This window comes from Enhydra lutris, unplaced genomic scaffold (genome assembly GCF_002288905.1).
Source record: "Enhydra lutris kenyoni isolate GAN:26980312 unplaced genomic scaffold, ASM228890v2 scaffoldscaffold62, whole genome shotgun sequence".
Classification (NCBI taxonomy): domain Eukaryota; kingdom Metazoa; phylum Chordata; class Mammalia; order Carnivora; family Mustelidae; genus Enhydra; species Enhydra lutris.
The window spans coordinates 7,398,178-7,415,372 of NW_019154146.1; the positions used below are offsets into that span (position 1 = coordinate 7,398,178).

The following is a 17,195-nucleotide window of genomic DNA, read 5'->3' on the forward strand; positions in this document are numbered from 1 at the left end:
ATGGAGTTCTTTGCCTATGTCCCAGGAGGCGCTGCGGTTCCCCATGTCCCTGGACTCCCTTTGGTGTTCCCTGTGCCCGAGGCTGTCGGTGCTTCAGCCGAAAGTGGCCCAGAGGCCTCGTGAGGCTTTGCTGTCCCCTCTGGTCTTGGATGCATTCCTGTTCTGGGTTCTTGAGATGCACCAGTTAAGACAATTAAAGCTCCGTGCTGTGCTAGGGTTTCCATTCCCTGATCTCTAGTGGGTAACGTGTCCTTTTACAAATTTGAACTATTTTCCTTGTTGCAGAAACATCCTCTAGATAGATAAGCACAATACCGAGCTAGCAGGACCCTTACAAGCACTGAGAGTAATTCTGGGATCCTGGAATGGGAAAAGTACGGCCCAGGCAGTGACTTCGGCCTCCGTCTTGGTTTCCCTCATCCCTGTCTGAGATTATGTTGGCATGAATGTAGCTCCATGGTAGAGCTTCCCGGTTTCCTATGGAATCGTAACAAGAGATTGGTAAAGGCTGGTCTGTGATAGGCAGTAAGATTTGCTGCCTCTGAGAGAGAAAACAGCATCTGGTCAAGGGCCAGGGAAGAAGCAGTGCTCCGAGCTTTGTTCCTACACTGGTGCGTGATGGGGCCAGTCACCTGACTCTCTCGATGGCCCGTGTTTCACCTCTACGATGAGCAGTTGGAGTTGACCCCTATAGTTCATTTCCTTTCTGTTGATTGGTATTTAAGGGTAGGAATTATAGTGTGAACTGAAGGAATAGGGAGGATCTTTCACTAAATGCCTTGGATACAACTGGTTCAATATTTGGAAACAAGTCCGTTTGGATCTTCATGGATTATCATAGCCAAAAATAAATGTCAGATCAAATAGTTAAGAATAAAAATTAGTTATGGAAAAACAATGACCTATGTTTTCTGCAGGGTGGAAACTAAGGATAGAAGGATGTATTTTCTAACTCGAACTTCATGAAAGAAATCATAGTTCTTCATAATAATTTAAAGCTCCAATGAGCTAAAAATAAGAGCAGGCAAACTGGGAAAAATGGTCATTCTAAATGGACTAGGAAAGATACTATTCTACTTAATATATGAAGAGCTCATGAAAATTAATATGCAAGAGATAAATGGGCAGTAGATAAAAAGGAAAGTCAGGAAGAAAAAGCAATAGTTTAATGAATGTTAAAAATATTTAACTTTACTTGTCACCCTGAAAAATGCAAATTAAAACAATGAGACACACATTTAATGAAGAGTGAGTCTTGTTTTCCTTGTTCTTAAGTGAGAATTCTTATTTTTGACAGACATGTGAGGAAATGGGTATCGATGTATTTTGCTGGAAGAATGTAAATAACTACAAACCTTTTGGAAATGGATTTGGTAATATTTACCAGATACCCCTTAAACTGCTCCTTGAACCCAGAAATCCTACCCATGCTAAGGAAATAACTGAAAAAACAGAAGAAAAGTTACTCCCCAAATTATTAATCATTGCTTTATTTATTATTAAAAAGGCAAAAAGAAGTCTAAACAGACAACAATGAGGCAGTAAGATAATAAATAACTGAAGAGTTATCTTGTGATAAATGGACATTGAAAATTATCTCACTAAAGTGGAAGAAAAGGACATATGAAATTGATTCAACCTAAGAGCTCAACTGTATTTAAAAATAAAAAGCCTTCTGCAATGGTTGTACCTAGCAAAGAAAAAAAATAAAAAGTCTATGCATTCACCAAAGACACCATCTTTGACGGTTACAGGTGCTAAAATTTCTACATTTTAGAATTTTACAAATTTTCTATAATGAATGAATTACTGTTATGATCCGGGGGGGAGATTATCTTTAAAAATATTCCATGATTATGACTCAGTGACTTACATAGTATAATTTTCTTTACTTTTACCAGGTTTGTGTTTTATTTTATATTTGTATTCTTAATTTTTTTAGATTTGTATTTTAATAAAAGAGTCTTTGTTTAAAACCAAACCTAACCAAACAAACAAACAAACAAACAAACAAAAAACCAGTCCACTCTGGTCCCAACCAATATCTGAGCTCCCCTGAGGAGGTTTAAGCAGGTAATTTGCTTTCATTTTAGTTGTTTTCATGTCAGTTTGATATATGGCCTCATGCAATTTTAGCATTTGTAGAAGAGGATTCCATGCTCATTATACAACGTGATGGCTTAGGGAGGAATCATGGGGGTTATCTGCATGGCTTTTGCAAGGAGAATAAATTGTTAGGTCACCTGCCCTGTGCTTTCTGTAATGGGAAAGAAACCTAGGACAGTGTCAGTTTATACTGTTGCTTTTGCATTTTGCTTTTGACGATTCAGAGTTATTGCTATGAAGATCAAATTACATTAGGTCATCTAGAGATGCAGACTGGACCAACATTTATTGAGCATCTATTTATTCTGTAAGAAATGGATGGGGTGGGGGTTCATCCTGGGCCGGGAAATCTTACTCAGTATGTGCTGTAGTTTGTCAAGTGTAGTTCTGACCCACATAAGACACAGAGAGGGGGGTGCGTGCCTCGGTGGCTCAGTGGGTTAAAGCCCCTGCCTTCAGCTCAGGTCATGATCCCAGGGTCCTAGGATCGAGGTCCGCATCAGGCTCTCTGCTCAGCGGGGAGCCTCCTTCTTTCTCTCTCTCTGCCTGCCTCTCTGCCTGCTTATGATCTCTGTCTGTCAAATAAATAAATAAAAATCTTTATTAAAAAAAAAAGACAGAGAGGGCCGGAGAGAATCCCCTGTCCTTACCTTCAGAAGCCTAACGCAATGGTATAAAGTTAGAACAAGACATATGAATCAATGAATCTTTAACTGAATGGATGAACGAGTAGCTTCATGGGCAACCTAATGAATGAATAAAGCTATCAATGGGTTAATGAATGTTTGCTCAGATCCAAGAATACCTGTCCAGGATTCTACCTCACGGAAGTTGAAAAGAACATCACTGCTCTCACCAAGCAGAAAAAGAAAAAGAGAAGAGGCTGTGTTTCGCGGTTTATCGCTGCTGTTATTTAATGAAACTTTTCGAGGAATAGTCCGTCCGTAATGACCCCAAAAGCGCTGTTCCTGTCTGAATACTTCAATATTCTGTGGTCATATTTCAGACCTCTCTAGCAACAAGGATACTGTAAGTCAACTTATTTTGGGCCCTCACAGCCAGCAATTCTGTCTTCAATAAATGATTCATGTCAGGAAAGCATTTGAGTGCATTTCTTTTTTAATAAGTCTCTTCAGGTCCATTATGCATGAATCAAGTCAGGGAAATTGCCTGGGTTCATTGGCATCCCTTTATGAAAATCAAAGAAATGAAAGATTTAAAATCTAGCCTTATTGATCTCCCACCTTCCACATACTCTTTACCAGAAAAGGAAGAATTGGCAGCAACAGGGCCTCCCAGAAACCAAGGGTCAAGGATGCTTAAAGCACAGTGAGGAGGACAGAGAGGGATCCAGCAGAGTAAGGAGCCCACTCACTGGTGCTCGAAGCACAGAAGAAAAAGGCCACTTGATTATTTTACCCAAAATTGGTTCCCCCAAGTGGACCCTCCTGGAACCCTCCCCCAATACACACAACGAGCCCCAGTGATAATGACAGAGCCAGCGGACTGCCTCCTCTACGCCCTACTCCCTGGTCGAAACCCCAGGGTATTAACGCCATGGCCGTTTCTACGAATCCCAAGCACCATCGTTGATGCAATGGGGAGAAGCAGCCCCGCTTCCCATTTTCTGAGCCACAAACTTGAGCGCGACAGAGCCCCTGCACACGCCTTACGTCACTGAACTCTCCCACTGTCCTTACCTGTGGTCAGTGGTCATATCCCACGGACAGATGGGGAAGCTGGCACCGTTGGAGGCCGAGCAGCCAAGCTGAGGAGGACACGTGGATGGTCCAGAGTCCAACGCAGACCCAGGTCAACACTGGTGCTTCCCTCTCTCTACTTCCCTCTTTGACTGCCGCTAAACTCATGAGGGCTCTAATCCAGCTGATACAAGCCGATGCAGGAGAAGCTCCCAATCAACGTCGCACCCCCTCGTCTGGGTGCAAACAGACTAGGTGAGCTGTTGTGTGGAAGAGAATCCTACGTCCATGTGGTTTTGTTCCGTAGCCTTTAGGCTTCGGCTACTACCACGTCACATCTTCTCGGCCTTATCACTTCATATCTAATGCTTGGAGCTTCCCCAGGAAGGGCAGTTGGGCTATTTGTCAGAGGCTGGTGACCTTTGTCGGTTACATGCCCTGCTCCCATGGCCCCAGACAATGTTGTCTGTGCATAATGGGCACTCTTGATGGAGCCATCGACCCAGACAGACTAGGTGGGCTAGGCCAGAATAAGTAAAAAGAGATTCGTGTGATCTTATCAACTTTACTGGAAAATCAATGCCAGACAATGGGCTCAGCTATCTCTGGTGGGTCGGTACCCCTATCCCCACGGTCTCCTGGCCTGGCCACTTCCAGACCATGTTGGGTTGTTTGGCCAAACTGGAGCCTGCTTAAAGGTGAGAGCTCCTAAATACTGAAGAGATTAGGGTTGTACCCCTCCTCCAATGGGTATCGAGAATGAAAACATTAAATTATAAAATACGTGTAAGGAAATTTCCAACAAAGTTTTAAATTGGGCTGTAAGTCTTCTTTTAAAGGCTTTTCATTATTTGTTTTTGATTGATTTTTTAAATATTAAAGATCAGATTTTATGAAAAAATTTAGGCACCGTGATTCGCTGGTGACCTAACTTGCACTGTAAGTTGGCCCCAACCTCACCCTGCTCAGAAGTCAGCCCCCTGAAAACTGCTTCCTGGTGGATACGGACATACCTTTTATCTGCTTATTCTTAATTTACTCCATATCGCTGGGGAAGTACTGGCATGTTCAGAGGGCACCAGGACGATTGTGGTCTTGATCTTATTAACACTGCTTTTTATTTCTCTTCAGCGACATAAAGGCAAAAATCCGTATCATGAATTCAACTTCTTTCTCCCATACAGTTGAAAGAGCTAATGAACTAAAGAGGGCCTCAGAATCAATGATTTTGAACAATCTTACTTGAGGACAGGAATGGGGACAAAATCAATTAAAACTCGTGAGTCAACTTTGGGGGGGTCTTACAACTCACTTCACCTCAGGGTCACCCCAGATTGTGTGGATGACAGAAAAGGTCCAGACAAGGACTCATTAAAACAAACAGAAGAGGGGGGACTGGCTGGCTCAGTGGTAGAGCGGGCAACTCTTGATCTCGGGGCATGTCAGTTCGAGCCCCATGTTGGTTGTAGAGATTGCTTAAAGCCAACAGAAGAAACTTCGAGAACCACAGTGGAAAGATTAGTAAGATAAGATGGTAGGTGGTTTGGGGTCATGGGCAAAGCAGCTGAAGGGGAATGAGACCCGCCAGGCAGCCTGGGCGCACCGGCCGGCTTGAACCAAAGAGCTCCTTCCTGCCGGCGGAGTGGGTGCTGTCTTTCTGTGCGTTCTGCATGTAAGCGCAACACCGCTCCTGGAAGGAGGGGATTATTCCTCCATCACAGACACACAAACTGAGGCGAGATGAGAAGCCCAAGGCCACGCAGTCAGTGAGTGGGGATTTAAACCCAGCGTCTGCCCATAGGGCGGCTCCGTGGCTGGCTTGGCCACGCCGCTTGTCACGGCCCGCGGGGGAAGGAGAGAAGTGGGCACCGTGAGACCGCGGGCCTGACCACGTTGCCTTGGTGACGGGAGGACTAGAGTAGGAGGTGGTTTATATACTGAATAAAGCTCTCCTTTTTGTGTTTTGGTGCAAACTGGTGCTGCGTCTGCCTCACGCCTGCTTCTGTAGGCCCAGAGCTGGTCCCGGGCCGTTTCCCCGCTGGGAGAGGCCTGAGGGGATACGTGCCCAGGATGTCCTCAGCTTCCACGTATTTCCACACGTGTCCCCCGTCACAGGTGTGTCACTGACCACCCCGCAGCGGCAACCGTGAAAGAGAGACACCAATTTCCATGCAAACATCCGTCCTGCTTCCCTTCTCTATTTGAAAAGCTTTCCTTATTAATTGGAATATTCTTACTTAAAGCAGGAATGTCGATGCTTCCCTATTTGGAACATTAATTGCCCTCATTTTACCTCCGTTTTTGGTTTCATGGTACTGGACTTTCGGGAAACTTCCAGAAATTGAACATCATGTAACAGCGCATTTTCCACTGAGTCCCCAGCAAAATAGTTTGCATACTCTGGGCTGTCAGGAAGGTGGCCAGCGGGGGTCTCCCTGAGACTGCACGCACGCTGTGAGGTCAGAGCCCCCCGCGGCCCTGTGACCGCAGAGAGCTGGACTGGGGTTTAGAAAGGTCCGACATGGCTCCGGAAAGAAGGTATGACTGAGGCTGTGGGGGGGACCGACCGGCTGGGAGGTTGCTTACAACTCAGGGTCACCCCAGTGTCCAAAATGGGACCGTGAATTGAAATATGGCATGGTGTTCTGAAGGCCCAAGTTCATGGGAAGCCTCGCTACCTCAGGCTTCCTGGGTCCAAAGCAGCATCGTAGCGGTCAGAGCCTGAGCCTGGGTCTCAGACATTTACTTACTCTTTGACCTTTACACGCTCCCTAGTCTAACTAACCCCATTTCCTCATCTGTAAAATGGGGGAACAGTGACTCCCCTGTGGGCTTTTGTCACAGGGAATGACGTAATGTGTGTAGAACATTGGTGTTCAGGTCCCGTTGCACTGGTTACTACTCAGAAAATCTCCTGTTTGCCTCTGGATGTTTTCATCTCGTACTTGTTACAGCTACAAAAGGCCTTAGAGAGTATCTGATTTAATTTCCTTCCATCTCTGTTCTCCAGACAGAAAAAGTTGCCTAGGTTATCCATCTGTGTTTGCCTCTGAGTCTTGGTCTTCTTGGATTAGATAGAAAACCTCTTCAGAATGTCTTTTTCTCATATAAGCTACTCAGAACCAACTATGAAATATAAACTTAGATGCCTCGATTTCCTATAGACTTAAGTTTTTATCACCCTAAAATTAGACTTTGGGGACAGAGCCTTTGGGTTATCACCCAGAGGATGTAAGGAAAGCGTTGAGCGTGATTGACGACTGCTTCTGAGCTTGGTTTGGTTTAACGGACATCCTGTACGGGACAGGGATGTGGGACAGAGGACTGGGCCATCAAATTTTAACGGAAGCTAATTGTAATCGGCTTCTGCCAAACCATGTGATGAGGATGATTTCTTTAGCTGAGCGCTATTTTAGTTAGAGATGGTCCCAGAGACGGTTACATTTGGTCTAGAACACTTTCTCTCCTGTCTTGTTTTGGGACTTGAGCCAATCTAAGTCTCAGGAATCCAAAAACTAAATTTATCCTTGTTTGTCAGGACCGAGTGCTAAGTGTCTGCCTCAGACTTCCACAAGTTAGTCGCTGCCCTCTTGGAGATCTCTACGAAATTCATTCAGCCTCACGGAGAAGGTGGGATCTGATGGTTCCAAGAGCAGAACATACCTCACTCATTTTCCCTGGGACTGCATCCATGTCCCTCTCCTCCGGGGCCGCCGGCGGCCCCGGGCATTCTCTGCCTTGCCGACCGAAAGTACTGGTGCGAGACAAACTCACCAGCTAACCCCATGTTTGCTTAGTCCACGCTGCTCTCTGCCAATCCCTGTAGTTTTCCTTTTCTTTTCATCTGGTCAGCCGAGCCCCTTTGAGAGCCCCTTTGAGAGCCCCTCTGTGCAGGAGCTCAGGAAGAGGGAAGGAGCCGGATCCCCTGAATGAGGAGACCCCATTGAAATAACAGGAAACTCAGTGGGTGAGGGCATCGGTTTTCTGTATGAGAACCAGAGGCGGTTGGATCTGTAAAGGATCTCAGAGCTCACCTACTCAATTTCTTCCTAAGGAGGAAGATGTTGAAAGAGTCAGGCCAAGCCCAGACACCAGGTTGGCTGACTTGTCTGAGTGTGTGTGGGGGTGTGTGTGTTGGATGTGGGGGAGGGGGCGTATACATAAAACCACTGCTGTTAGTGTTTTCCTAAGGCTTTCTTTGCTTCCAGTACTTTTTCTATACTTGATTTTAAAGTTGTGAACCATATATATATATATATATATATATATATATATATATATCAAATTTGGGGTCCTTTATCTCGTAATAGCATATTGAAAATATGCTCATTTTACTAGAAACCTATTATAGTGATACTTATTCAACCGTGTGGGTTTCCCATCATTCACTTTATTGTTTCCTCATGTTGGAAATGTAAGCAGTTTCTAATTATAGGTGCTTATAAATCATGCTTGCTGAAGATCTTCGGGCAGACAGAATTTTTCTAAAAGTTAATTTTGTCCTTAAGAGAGTTTTCTCAGAAGCCGCGTTACTAGATGAAGCGGTGTGAAGATGTGTAAGGTCGCTCTAAAAAGCCCGCGTGGTGGTTCTCACACGGAGGCTAGGAGCCCCACGTGACCTCGTCTCTTTCAGCACGGGGTCTTGGTATTTTCCTTTGGAATGTAAAAAATAGGTTTTGGTTTGTTGGCTTAGTATTTACAAAACCTTTTCTCTCTTTTCTGTTTTGTGACCTGTTCTGGTGTTTGGAGTTAAAAGAGCCTAAATAAGGGGTTGTTTTGATTTCGGTGATGATGTTAAGTTGGTCATGGGTATTATTTTAGCAATTCACTTGGACTGATTTCTTTGGAAGAAAGTCCTGCTTCTTCTAAACCCCCGACCTGGTTCAGTGCCATAATGTACATATAGCAAACAAGCCAGCGCTTCAGACACGCGCGAGCGCAGGAGCTAATCCCCTTTCTCTCTTCCCGAGTGTAACCGAAGGTCGTGTTTATTTCATAGTTTCGGAAAACTGACGAAGGCAGACTCTGTCAGTCTTAACTAAGGGTCTCCTGTTTGTCGCCTAATTGAGCGCTTTACGTGGAAGCTCTCTGTGTCTATTTGGAGGACGATGCAGTTTGAATTCTCTTGTGGGGACATTCCGAGCTTTCTTTATTTGCTTATGTTTCCACTGGAGGAGGTCAGCGGCATATGGCACCATCTGCTTGACCACACAGAACTCGCTTCGGGAGTCCCTGGGAGCGGAGCTAGGCTGCTGTGGGCAGGGCTGCGGCTCTGCGTCTGCTCACTTCCCGGCTAGAGACAGCCTCGAGCACTCTGTGGCTTGCACTTTCTCTCATTCTGAGGTCCACTTCTTCATCCCCACGCCTGCAAGGATTGTTCCAGAGTTAAGAAGGTAAAGACTACGGGAGCTTTTGTGAACGCATCATTTCCCGTGTCTGAGTCACTCGCAGAAAAGGAGAGGTTAGAATTAAAACAGCTGGGGGAGGAAATGTTTTAACACACTTGAAGGTAAATTAAAGATAATGTCAGGCTCTGGAAATGTAGTGAGAGAAAAACTAAGTCGATTTCTCTCTCACTGCTTTCCCAGAAATGCCAGAGTAATACATCTTAGCGGCTCCCCCTGGCCTCCTTATTTTCTTGCAACCATGGAAAAATTCTCCCGTTATTTGGGCGCTCCCTGTGTTCCGGGCGCTCTGCTAAGGGTTTGTCGTTCGTTTGGAATGTGAAAAATAGGTTTTGGTTTGTTTGCTCAGTATTTACATTTCTTGATTAGCCTTGATTGTCACAGCAACCTCACGTTGATTTCACCGACGAGGGCGTGATTTCTAGAGCCGTCAAGTGGCTGAGCCTGGATTTCCAGCCGGAGCTGCCTAACTCGAAAGGTCCCCTTAGCCTTTCCTGGTCTCTAACGGTTGTGCTGTATGGCCTTTCCCAAGCACCTGTGCCTGCATGCAAGGTGGCCCCCGGTGGCCTCCACGTTGCAGAATTTCGCTTGTCTGTGGCTCATGGGCTGGATTATCACCTCTGCGCTCCCCTGTCAGGGGCTGCCAACACTCCTGTCCTTTCTTCTCAAGTCTGCGAGCGATGTACTTGTTCTCCACCAGCCACCTGTGGTTTCTCCCCTCGTGTACCACCTGTGTCCATCATCTGACCACATCTAACCGCAAGGCAGGCCGGAAAGGGGGTCCATCCACCTCTCTGCCCCGGGAAGGGGAAGATCTCCTTCTCATTAGTGAAAAGAATAATAGAGCAGAGGAGAAAAAAGAAACCATCATAATTCTTCTGCCAGAAACTAGCCACTATTAATAGATGGCTATGACTATAGAAATAGATGGAGATGTGAAAGATATAAATATACACATTATTATTTTACAAACCTGAATCATGCTTCTTTGTTAAGCCATTTTCACTCAGTATATTCTTACATTCTTCAAAGGCCTGTACTCACTGGTTTAATGTGTCTGTTGTACAGTTGGTTCATGGTCATTTAGCATCCCCTATATGTAACCCCTAGGTCTCTCCCATCCTTGTATGAATGACCTTTTTAGGTTTTAGGTCCTGGTGGTACACAGGGAGACTCCTTCCACTGAATAAGGGGCCTCCTCCAACATTAATAACAGATGTTTTAAGCAGCTGGGAACCAATTTAACATAGACTCATGGGTAACCACGTGCCCTCAAGGACTGCCAGAGACTTTGTCAAATGATGAGTTAAATTCCAAATCTGCTAAACCCTCAATGGCTGGGAAGTAAAGGTAATTTGGAGTGACCTATTCTCCTTGAACCTATTATGAGCCCTGGTAACAGGAGCTTTTCATCTATATTTAAAACGCTGGTTCAGTAATTTTCGGATGATGTGTATTAAGCTCATGGGTCAGACTTGACCTTCGGAAAAATTCAAATAATGTATACAGATTGGTTTCCTGGCATTTTTTTTTTTCCTGTTCTCTATGCTTTCCTTTAAAATGTCTTCGTGTGTCAGCAGTTCCTCCTCGATGTCCCCCTCACTCACCGGACTGTGATTGGCCTGAGCTTTAATATCTGGCAAGTGCTGCCCCCTCTTGTTCTCACCCACAACCAGCTTGTGCTTCAAGCCCCGATCACATCACTTCTTCCCTCTGTCCCCTCCTCACACCTGACCTGTGTTGGTCACTTGCAGCCGGATTTCACTTGTGCACAGGTGGGAAGGGAATGCCCGGTAGGGTTGGGCTTGAATTCTGCACCTGCTGTGCCTGGAGCCGGCGCTCAGGGCCGGCAGGTGAGTGCCGGGAGGGCCGCGTCGGACTCTTCATTGTGTAAGAACCCACGACAGATAACGGGCACATGGCTTCCTCACGGTTACCCTTGATGATAAGAAATATCTCTGTTCACAGAACCAGGACAGGGCAACAGCTTTGTGGTTATTTGTTGGTTTGTAAACTCCATTGATTATTGCTCTCATCGTCTGAAAAATAAAATTCTTTGTCATTTCCTTGCTTCCCATAAACAACGGAAGTAAATTTGCTGGAAAGGTTCTCCCCCTAACATTCTAGGTAGTTACCCATCCAAGAGGGAAAGAGGCAAAATATTTTAAAATATTTTCAATCTACCTGCTTTTGCCCCTGGAAAAATCTTTATACCATCTTGTCTCCATATGGCACTAAATTGGCTGATTGCCACATTCCAAAAAAGGTTCTTTTATTCAATACAAGTAGGGTGATCCCCCAGACTTCCATCTGGAATAAACTCAAGACACACGACACATATTCACCCAGTAGACGCCTCCTTAAATAATTTAGCCTCGTGTCTCTTTTGCTAATCAGTTCTAGAATGAAGTCAGTAAAATTGTTTAATAACCTTATGGCACTGCTAACCTTTCCTTTTTTAGGCAGTTCCTTGGCTAGTCCTATATTTTGTTCTCACCTATACAATTGAGAATCAGTTTAAGTTAAAAAAAAAAAAAAGAAAAGAAAAGCAATAGTTTCCATGGAATCCTTTTTTTTTTTTAAGTTTTTATTTATTTGTCAGAGAGAGAGGGAGTGTGCATAAGCAGGGGGAGGGGCAGAGGGAGAAGCAGGCTCCCCACTGAGCCAGGGGCCCGATGTGGGACTCCATCCCAGGACCCTGGGATCATGACCTGAGCTGAAAGTAGATGCTTACCTGACTGAGCCCCCCAGGGTCCCACCTCCCTGGAACCTTGATCCCTCTTTATCAATAGAGAAAGAGAGACTCAGAAGAGTGAATTTACCTGAAGATACATGACCAGTAAGAGGTATGGCAGAACTTGAAACCCAGACAGCTGAACCCACACTTCGCCGCCACCACACCAATCTAGGAAGGGAGTTTGAGGAAGTGTGGGTAGAACCAAACCACCCAAAACCCACCTGCCTGTGATTCCCCTGAACCATCACTGGTATGGCATTAGAGCCCCGCTCCACGCGATGCTAGTCAGGGTTTTACTCAGGGGCGTGGTGGTCCCTTGTCTTTTACAAGGAAAAAAAAATCTGACATTTCCTTTTTAACATTTCCTTTTTACTCCTGCCTGGACACCGAGGAAGACTGCATTTTATCCCCTGCATTTCCAATGCCAGCTGACTTCCTTTTCTTAGTGTTAAGTCAGCACACAGAGGGTTTGCTGAGGACTCCACAAATCCTAGATCCCAGAATCCTAGTGAAGAACCATCCTTCTTCTGGCCAGATTGTATGGAAGCTTTTAGGAGCTAATGTAGGGACAGTGAATAAAACACATGAATATTCAACATCCTGCCATCGCTGCCGCCAAAGTGTAAGCCAGCGTACATCACTCCTCGAAGTCGAGTGCACGGAGAGTGGGCTGCTGGCTTAATGCCTGCTCGTTAGCGAGAGGCGGGGTATGTTAGAACCCGGCAACCTGGAGATGTCTGTGGGACATGCCTCCTGAGAAAGGTCAGAGATGTGGTGCATCAGTCTCTGCAGGGGCCTGGCTTTGTGCCCAAGAGCAGGCCTTCTGGGAGAGTGGGGTGTCTCAGCTTAGGCAGGCCTAAGGTTAGTTTTCATCTCCCCCCATCAGAAATGTATGGGAACTATGCGTGAGTACTGTGTACCTTCCAGACTGTCTAAGCAAGTGTAAATGTTCTGGAAGAACATACCTTCTGTCTGTCCTCCTGCCCAAGACTATCTTCAAAACCAGTCTGGGTGGCCAGACACAAGCCCCTTTCCGCACTTGGAGCCTCACTTGTGATTCTGAACTTCAGTGAAGGCTGCGCTGATTTTTGTGTTTGGGGTCATCTCCGGGCTGCGCTGTACAGCCCAAGAGGACACCCCCCACCCGGTTCACACCCCAGGAGCAAAGCAGCCCAAGCAGGTGCACAAGAAGAACTCAGGAGTAAAACTGAGAGCGACGATTAGTTATGGTCTGTGACAACTGTAGGCAAATCACCCAACCCATGAGTCATCTCAGTTTCTTTTTCTGAAAAATGGGATAATAATAATACTCATTATTCATGGGATTCATGGGAGGCTTAAAATGGTGAAGTAGATGTGAAACTGTTATGTAGATTCTTTTGTGTTATTAATAAAGACTGCAGGGAAGTCCAGGGTCTCCCAGCTATGACAGTAGGGAGTTCATCCTAAAGCTTGAACTCGTTTCTGGGCCAGTTTGCAGTGCGATTCTGCTTGCAGGGGCACAAGGCTGCGATGCCTGCCCGCCGCAGCTGTATTTATTTTCCCACCAGAGTATTTGCACCTCCTGCCTTTACACATTTCCCCCAGGCTCGATTCGCCACACCATGAAGTCATATCATTATGCCATTTTGGGGTTGGAGACTGTGAGTCTGGTTGCTTTGTGTGTTTTGGGTTTCTTTCTGATTTTAGAATATGTGCACACGTGTGTGTTCACCCGCCTGTGTGTGAGTGTGTGTGTGTGTGTGCAAGTGTGTGTCAGGGGGTGGGGTGGTTGGGGGTGGTTCTCTTGCCTTCGTTGTTGGTTATTTGTGTTTGCCCATATCTCAGAGTCCCTTCCTTGCCCACCTTCGTTAAAGTGTTCCACCTGTATGTATACATTTTTTTCAAATTAAGCTCCAACTATGTGCCAATGACTTCCAATGGTTGGGGAGAAAATGATGATTTTCAAGGTAATTGTGGGAGAAGTGACAGTGCAGTGCGGGAAGGCAAACAACTGGACGAGCGCCAGGAGAGGACACCCCGTGGCATGCTAGTACAGGGACTTCGGGAGGGAGAGCCCACGCCAGGGACCAACCCGATCTCACGCAGGTCAGGCTTGCCAGGAGAAGAGACGTGGTGGGCGTGGGATCTGGAGGATGGGAAGTGGAAGCGGGTGGGGGGAGGGTGTTCAAGCAGAGATGACAGCAGGAGGGAAGGCCCAGAAACACAGCCGCTGCTGTGAGCCCCAGGGACAGGGGCCGGCCCAGTGGCTGAGCAGGAGGACTCCGGAGAAGCTGTGGAACCCTGGCCAAGTGGCTTGAAACTCTAGGGTCTCGGTTCCCCCCTCTAATAGCAGCAACTACCTCGCGGGGCGTTAGGACGATTAAAGGAACTATTCATTTTTAAGGGCTGACACTGGGCCTGACATGAGTGAGCTCTATGTAAATCCTGAATACAAATAAACCAGCTCACGTACAAGATGTTGAAGCTTCAGAGCATCTTCTTAAGAGTTCTTTTTTTTTTTTCCCCTGACTCTAAAAGCACAGACGGTTTTTTGTAACATGTATCATTGGTTTGTATTCTAGACGCTGTCCCGAGTGCTGGGCCCTTCGGAAGGATTCTCCTGCGAGTATTTATTTGTCGGGATAAAAGCAACCGCGCACCATGGACCTCATCGGGTTGCTGAAGTCTCAGTTCCTGTGCCATCTCGTCTTCTGTTACGTGTTCATCGCCTCGGGGCTCATAATAAACACCATCCAGCTCTTCACTCTCCTCCTCTGGCCGGTCAACAAGCAGCTCTTCAGGAAGATCAACTGCAGACTGTCCTACTGCGTCTCCAGCCGTAAGAGCTTCCGCGCGTTCTCCGTCTGCACCCTCCTTGGTGCGGGGTCAGACGTGGGGCTTCGAGGGGCTTCGAGGGGCCCCCCGGGCTTGCCCTGTGTCCTCAGCCGCTTCTCGTTCTTTTCTCATTTGTTTCGGGTTTGAGATGACTGTGTCGTCCTCACTCTGAGCCAAATTATTTTCTCAGCGTGTCATGGCAGTAGCCCACCACTCGGTTCAGGCACGGAGGGGAGTTCTCCCGTGGAAAGTACGCGGGCGTTCTGTCTCTGCGTTTGTAGTCTTCCCCCTCAGAAGCAATCAGCGTGAACAATTCCTTGGCTACTGTCTCGAAAACAGCATACGTGTGTGTAAGGGGATAAGCTACGTATGTGTGGCTCTTAGTGTGGACACGAATGCAGGCGGGTCTCTGAGTGTCTGTCTGGACCCATGATACATACTCGTATTCTTTAAAACGAAACGACAATATAACATAGTGTTCCCTTTCTTGCATCTTTTCTTTACCTCTTTATTTTGAGAGAACTGTAGATGGATGTGGGATTGTAAGAAATAACACAGAGAGCTGCTGTATACCGTTCGGCCAGCTGTCCCCAGGGGGAGGGAACCCCTTGCATCCCGCCAGGATGACGTCCCAACAAGAAGACCGACAGACACAATCCACCAGCCTGATATAGATGTGTCCATTTTTATATACATGGATGTGTGTGTGTGTGATTATGCTAGACTATTTTAAACATGACTCATTCTCTTGGCCTGAATTTTAAAACGGAAATGAAAAGGGATAAATCAGAATATTGGGAGTGCCTAGAGATGGATTTTGTGGTGGATTGGCCTTAACTTTCACCTAGTCTCAACAGTAGAGAATGCAGTATGTCATTACCAATTATAGACGTAGGTATGAATGTATTAAAAAAATAGGAGATCTTTCAAATCAAGCAATTTAAAAATCTCAGTGACAGTATGCCAAGAGTCCAAAATTATTGGTTTCTTTCTGAAGCCCTTTAAATGAAACAATCAAATTCGAATTTGAATCACAACAATACAAGCTGCATACGATTATCCGAATGGATCACTACTGATCCAATCAGTTATTTTTTAAACTTCGAGATACTAACTTGTGAGAGAAAAAAAAAAAAGAAACATCCTTACTCATGATTTCTCTCACCAACTCAGAACTTGCACATACGTCTGATGCTCTTTCTGATGTGGTGTCCGTGCTGACCCCCTATGTTAGTGTGTTTTACAAAAATACGTCTTGAAAATATTCCTAAGACCATAGAGGCAAGTTAAAACTGAAAAAAGAATCTTTCTTCCACGTGTCTATGCATGTCGGGTGCGCAGTCATTCAAGGCAAGAGTACATAATGCAAGTTTCTTTGTCATACATCGTACTCTCACAAGGGTCTGCGATACTTAGGCATCTGGAAAAGGGACAATTGTCAGAGCAGGGCAGAGGCCGTAGGAGGTGGCCTGAGCCTAAATTGTCGCTGTGTGAAGAGAGAAGAGTTTGCATAGTCAAGGGAAGGTGCTGATTGTCTGACATTTACCTTCCTATTTTTTTTAAAGGTTTCATTTATTTATTTGCCAGAGAGAGAGAGACAGAGAGAACACAAGCAGGGGTAGGGGGCAGGGGCAGAGGGAGAAGCAGGCTCCCTGCTGAGCAAGGAGCCGCATGTGGGACTCGATCACAGGACCCTGGGATCATGACCTGAGCTAAAGGCAGATGCTTAACCAACTGAGCCACCCAAGTGTCCTATACCTTTCAATTTCGAGTGTTTTTTTTTTTTTAAAGATTTTATTTTTATTTATTTGACAGAGAGAGAGAGATCACAAGGAGGCAGAGAGGCAGGCAGAGAGAGAGAGGAGGAAGCAGGCTCCCTGCTGAGCAGAGATCCCGATGCGGGGCTCGATCCCAGGACCCTGAGATCATGACCTGAGCCGAAGGCAGAGGCTTTAACCCACTGAGCCACCCAGGCGCCCCTCAATTTCGAGTGGTTTTTTTATACTCTAGCAAATAGGTATCTACTTAAACAAAATTTAACAAAGCAAAGCTGATTGCGCTTTTCACTGAAACCCTTAATTATGTGATTTGTACACACCTATGAGATTCCAAAATCTGTCAGTTTGCAATTTGAAATCAAGTCTGTCAGCTCTGTCCTAAGCCCAGCCAAGGGCCAGCCAGGTGGTTCAGAATTGGGTTTCTCATTGGGAGTCAAGGAGTAAGAGGGAGAGGTAGAACTCGGGATCAGAGTTCCCAAGAATTTTGCTTGTAGTAGATAGTGAGGACACACCAAGGTTACGGGCAGGATCACATCAAGTTCTTCTGAGGCTGCTTTAGCCCACTTGCTTCTGGTGGAAATTCAGATGGGCAACAGAGTCAGAAAGCAAAATGGATTTTTATCCATCGCAAACTGATAAAGTTATTTTAAAA

General features: G+C 45.9%; 1 protein-coding gene across 2 annotated transcripts in view; it reads left to right on the forward strand.

Moving 5' to 3' along the window:
• LOC111158652 (1-acylglycerol-3-phosphate O-acyltransferase 4) overlaps positions 1-17,195 on the forward strand; it is a 117,120-nt gene that overhangs the window by 19,751 nt on the left and 80,174 nt on the right. For both annotated transcript variants that reach the window (XM_022520838.1, XM_022520839.1), the window contains exon 2: positions 14,513-14,769. In XM_022520838.1, coding sequence (XP_022376546.1) covers positions 14,592-14,769 — 178 coding nt within the window. In that variant the 5' untranslated portion in view covers positions 14,513-14,591. The remainder of the gene's footprint in view (positions 1-14,512; positions 14,770-17,195) is intronic.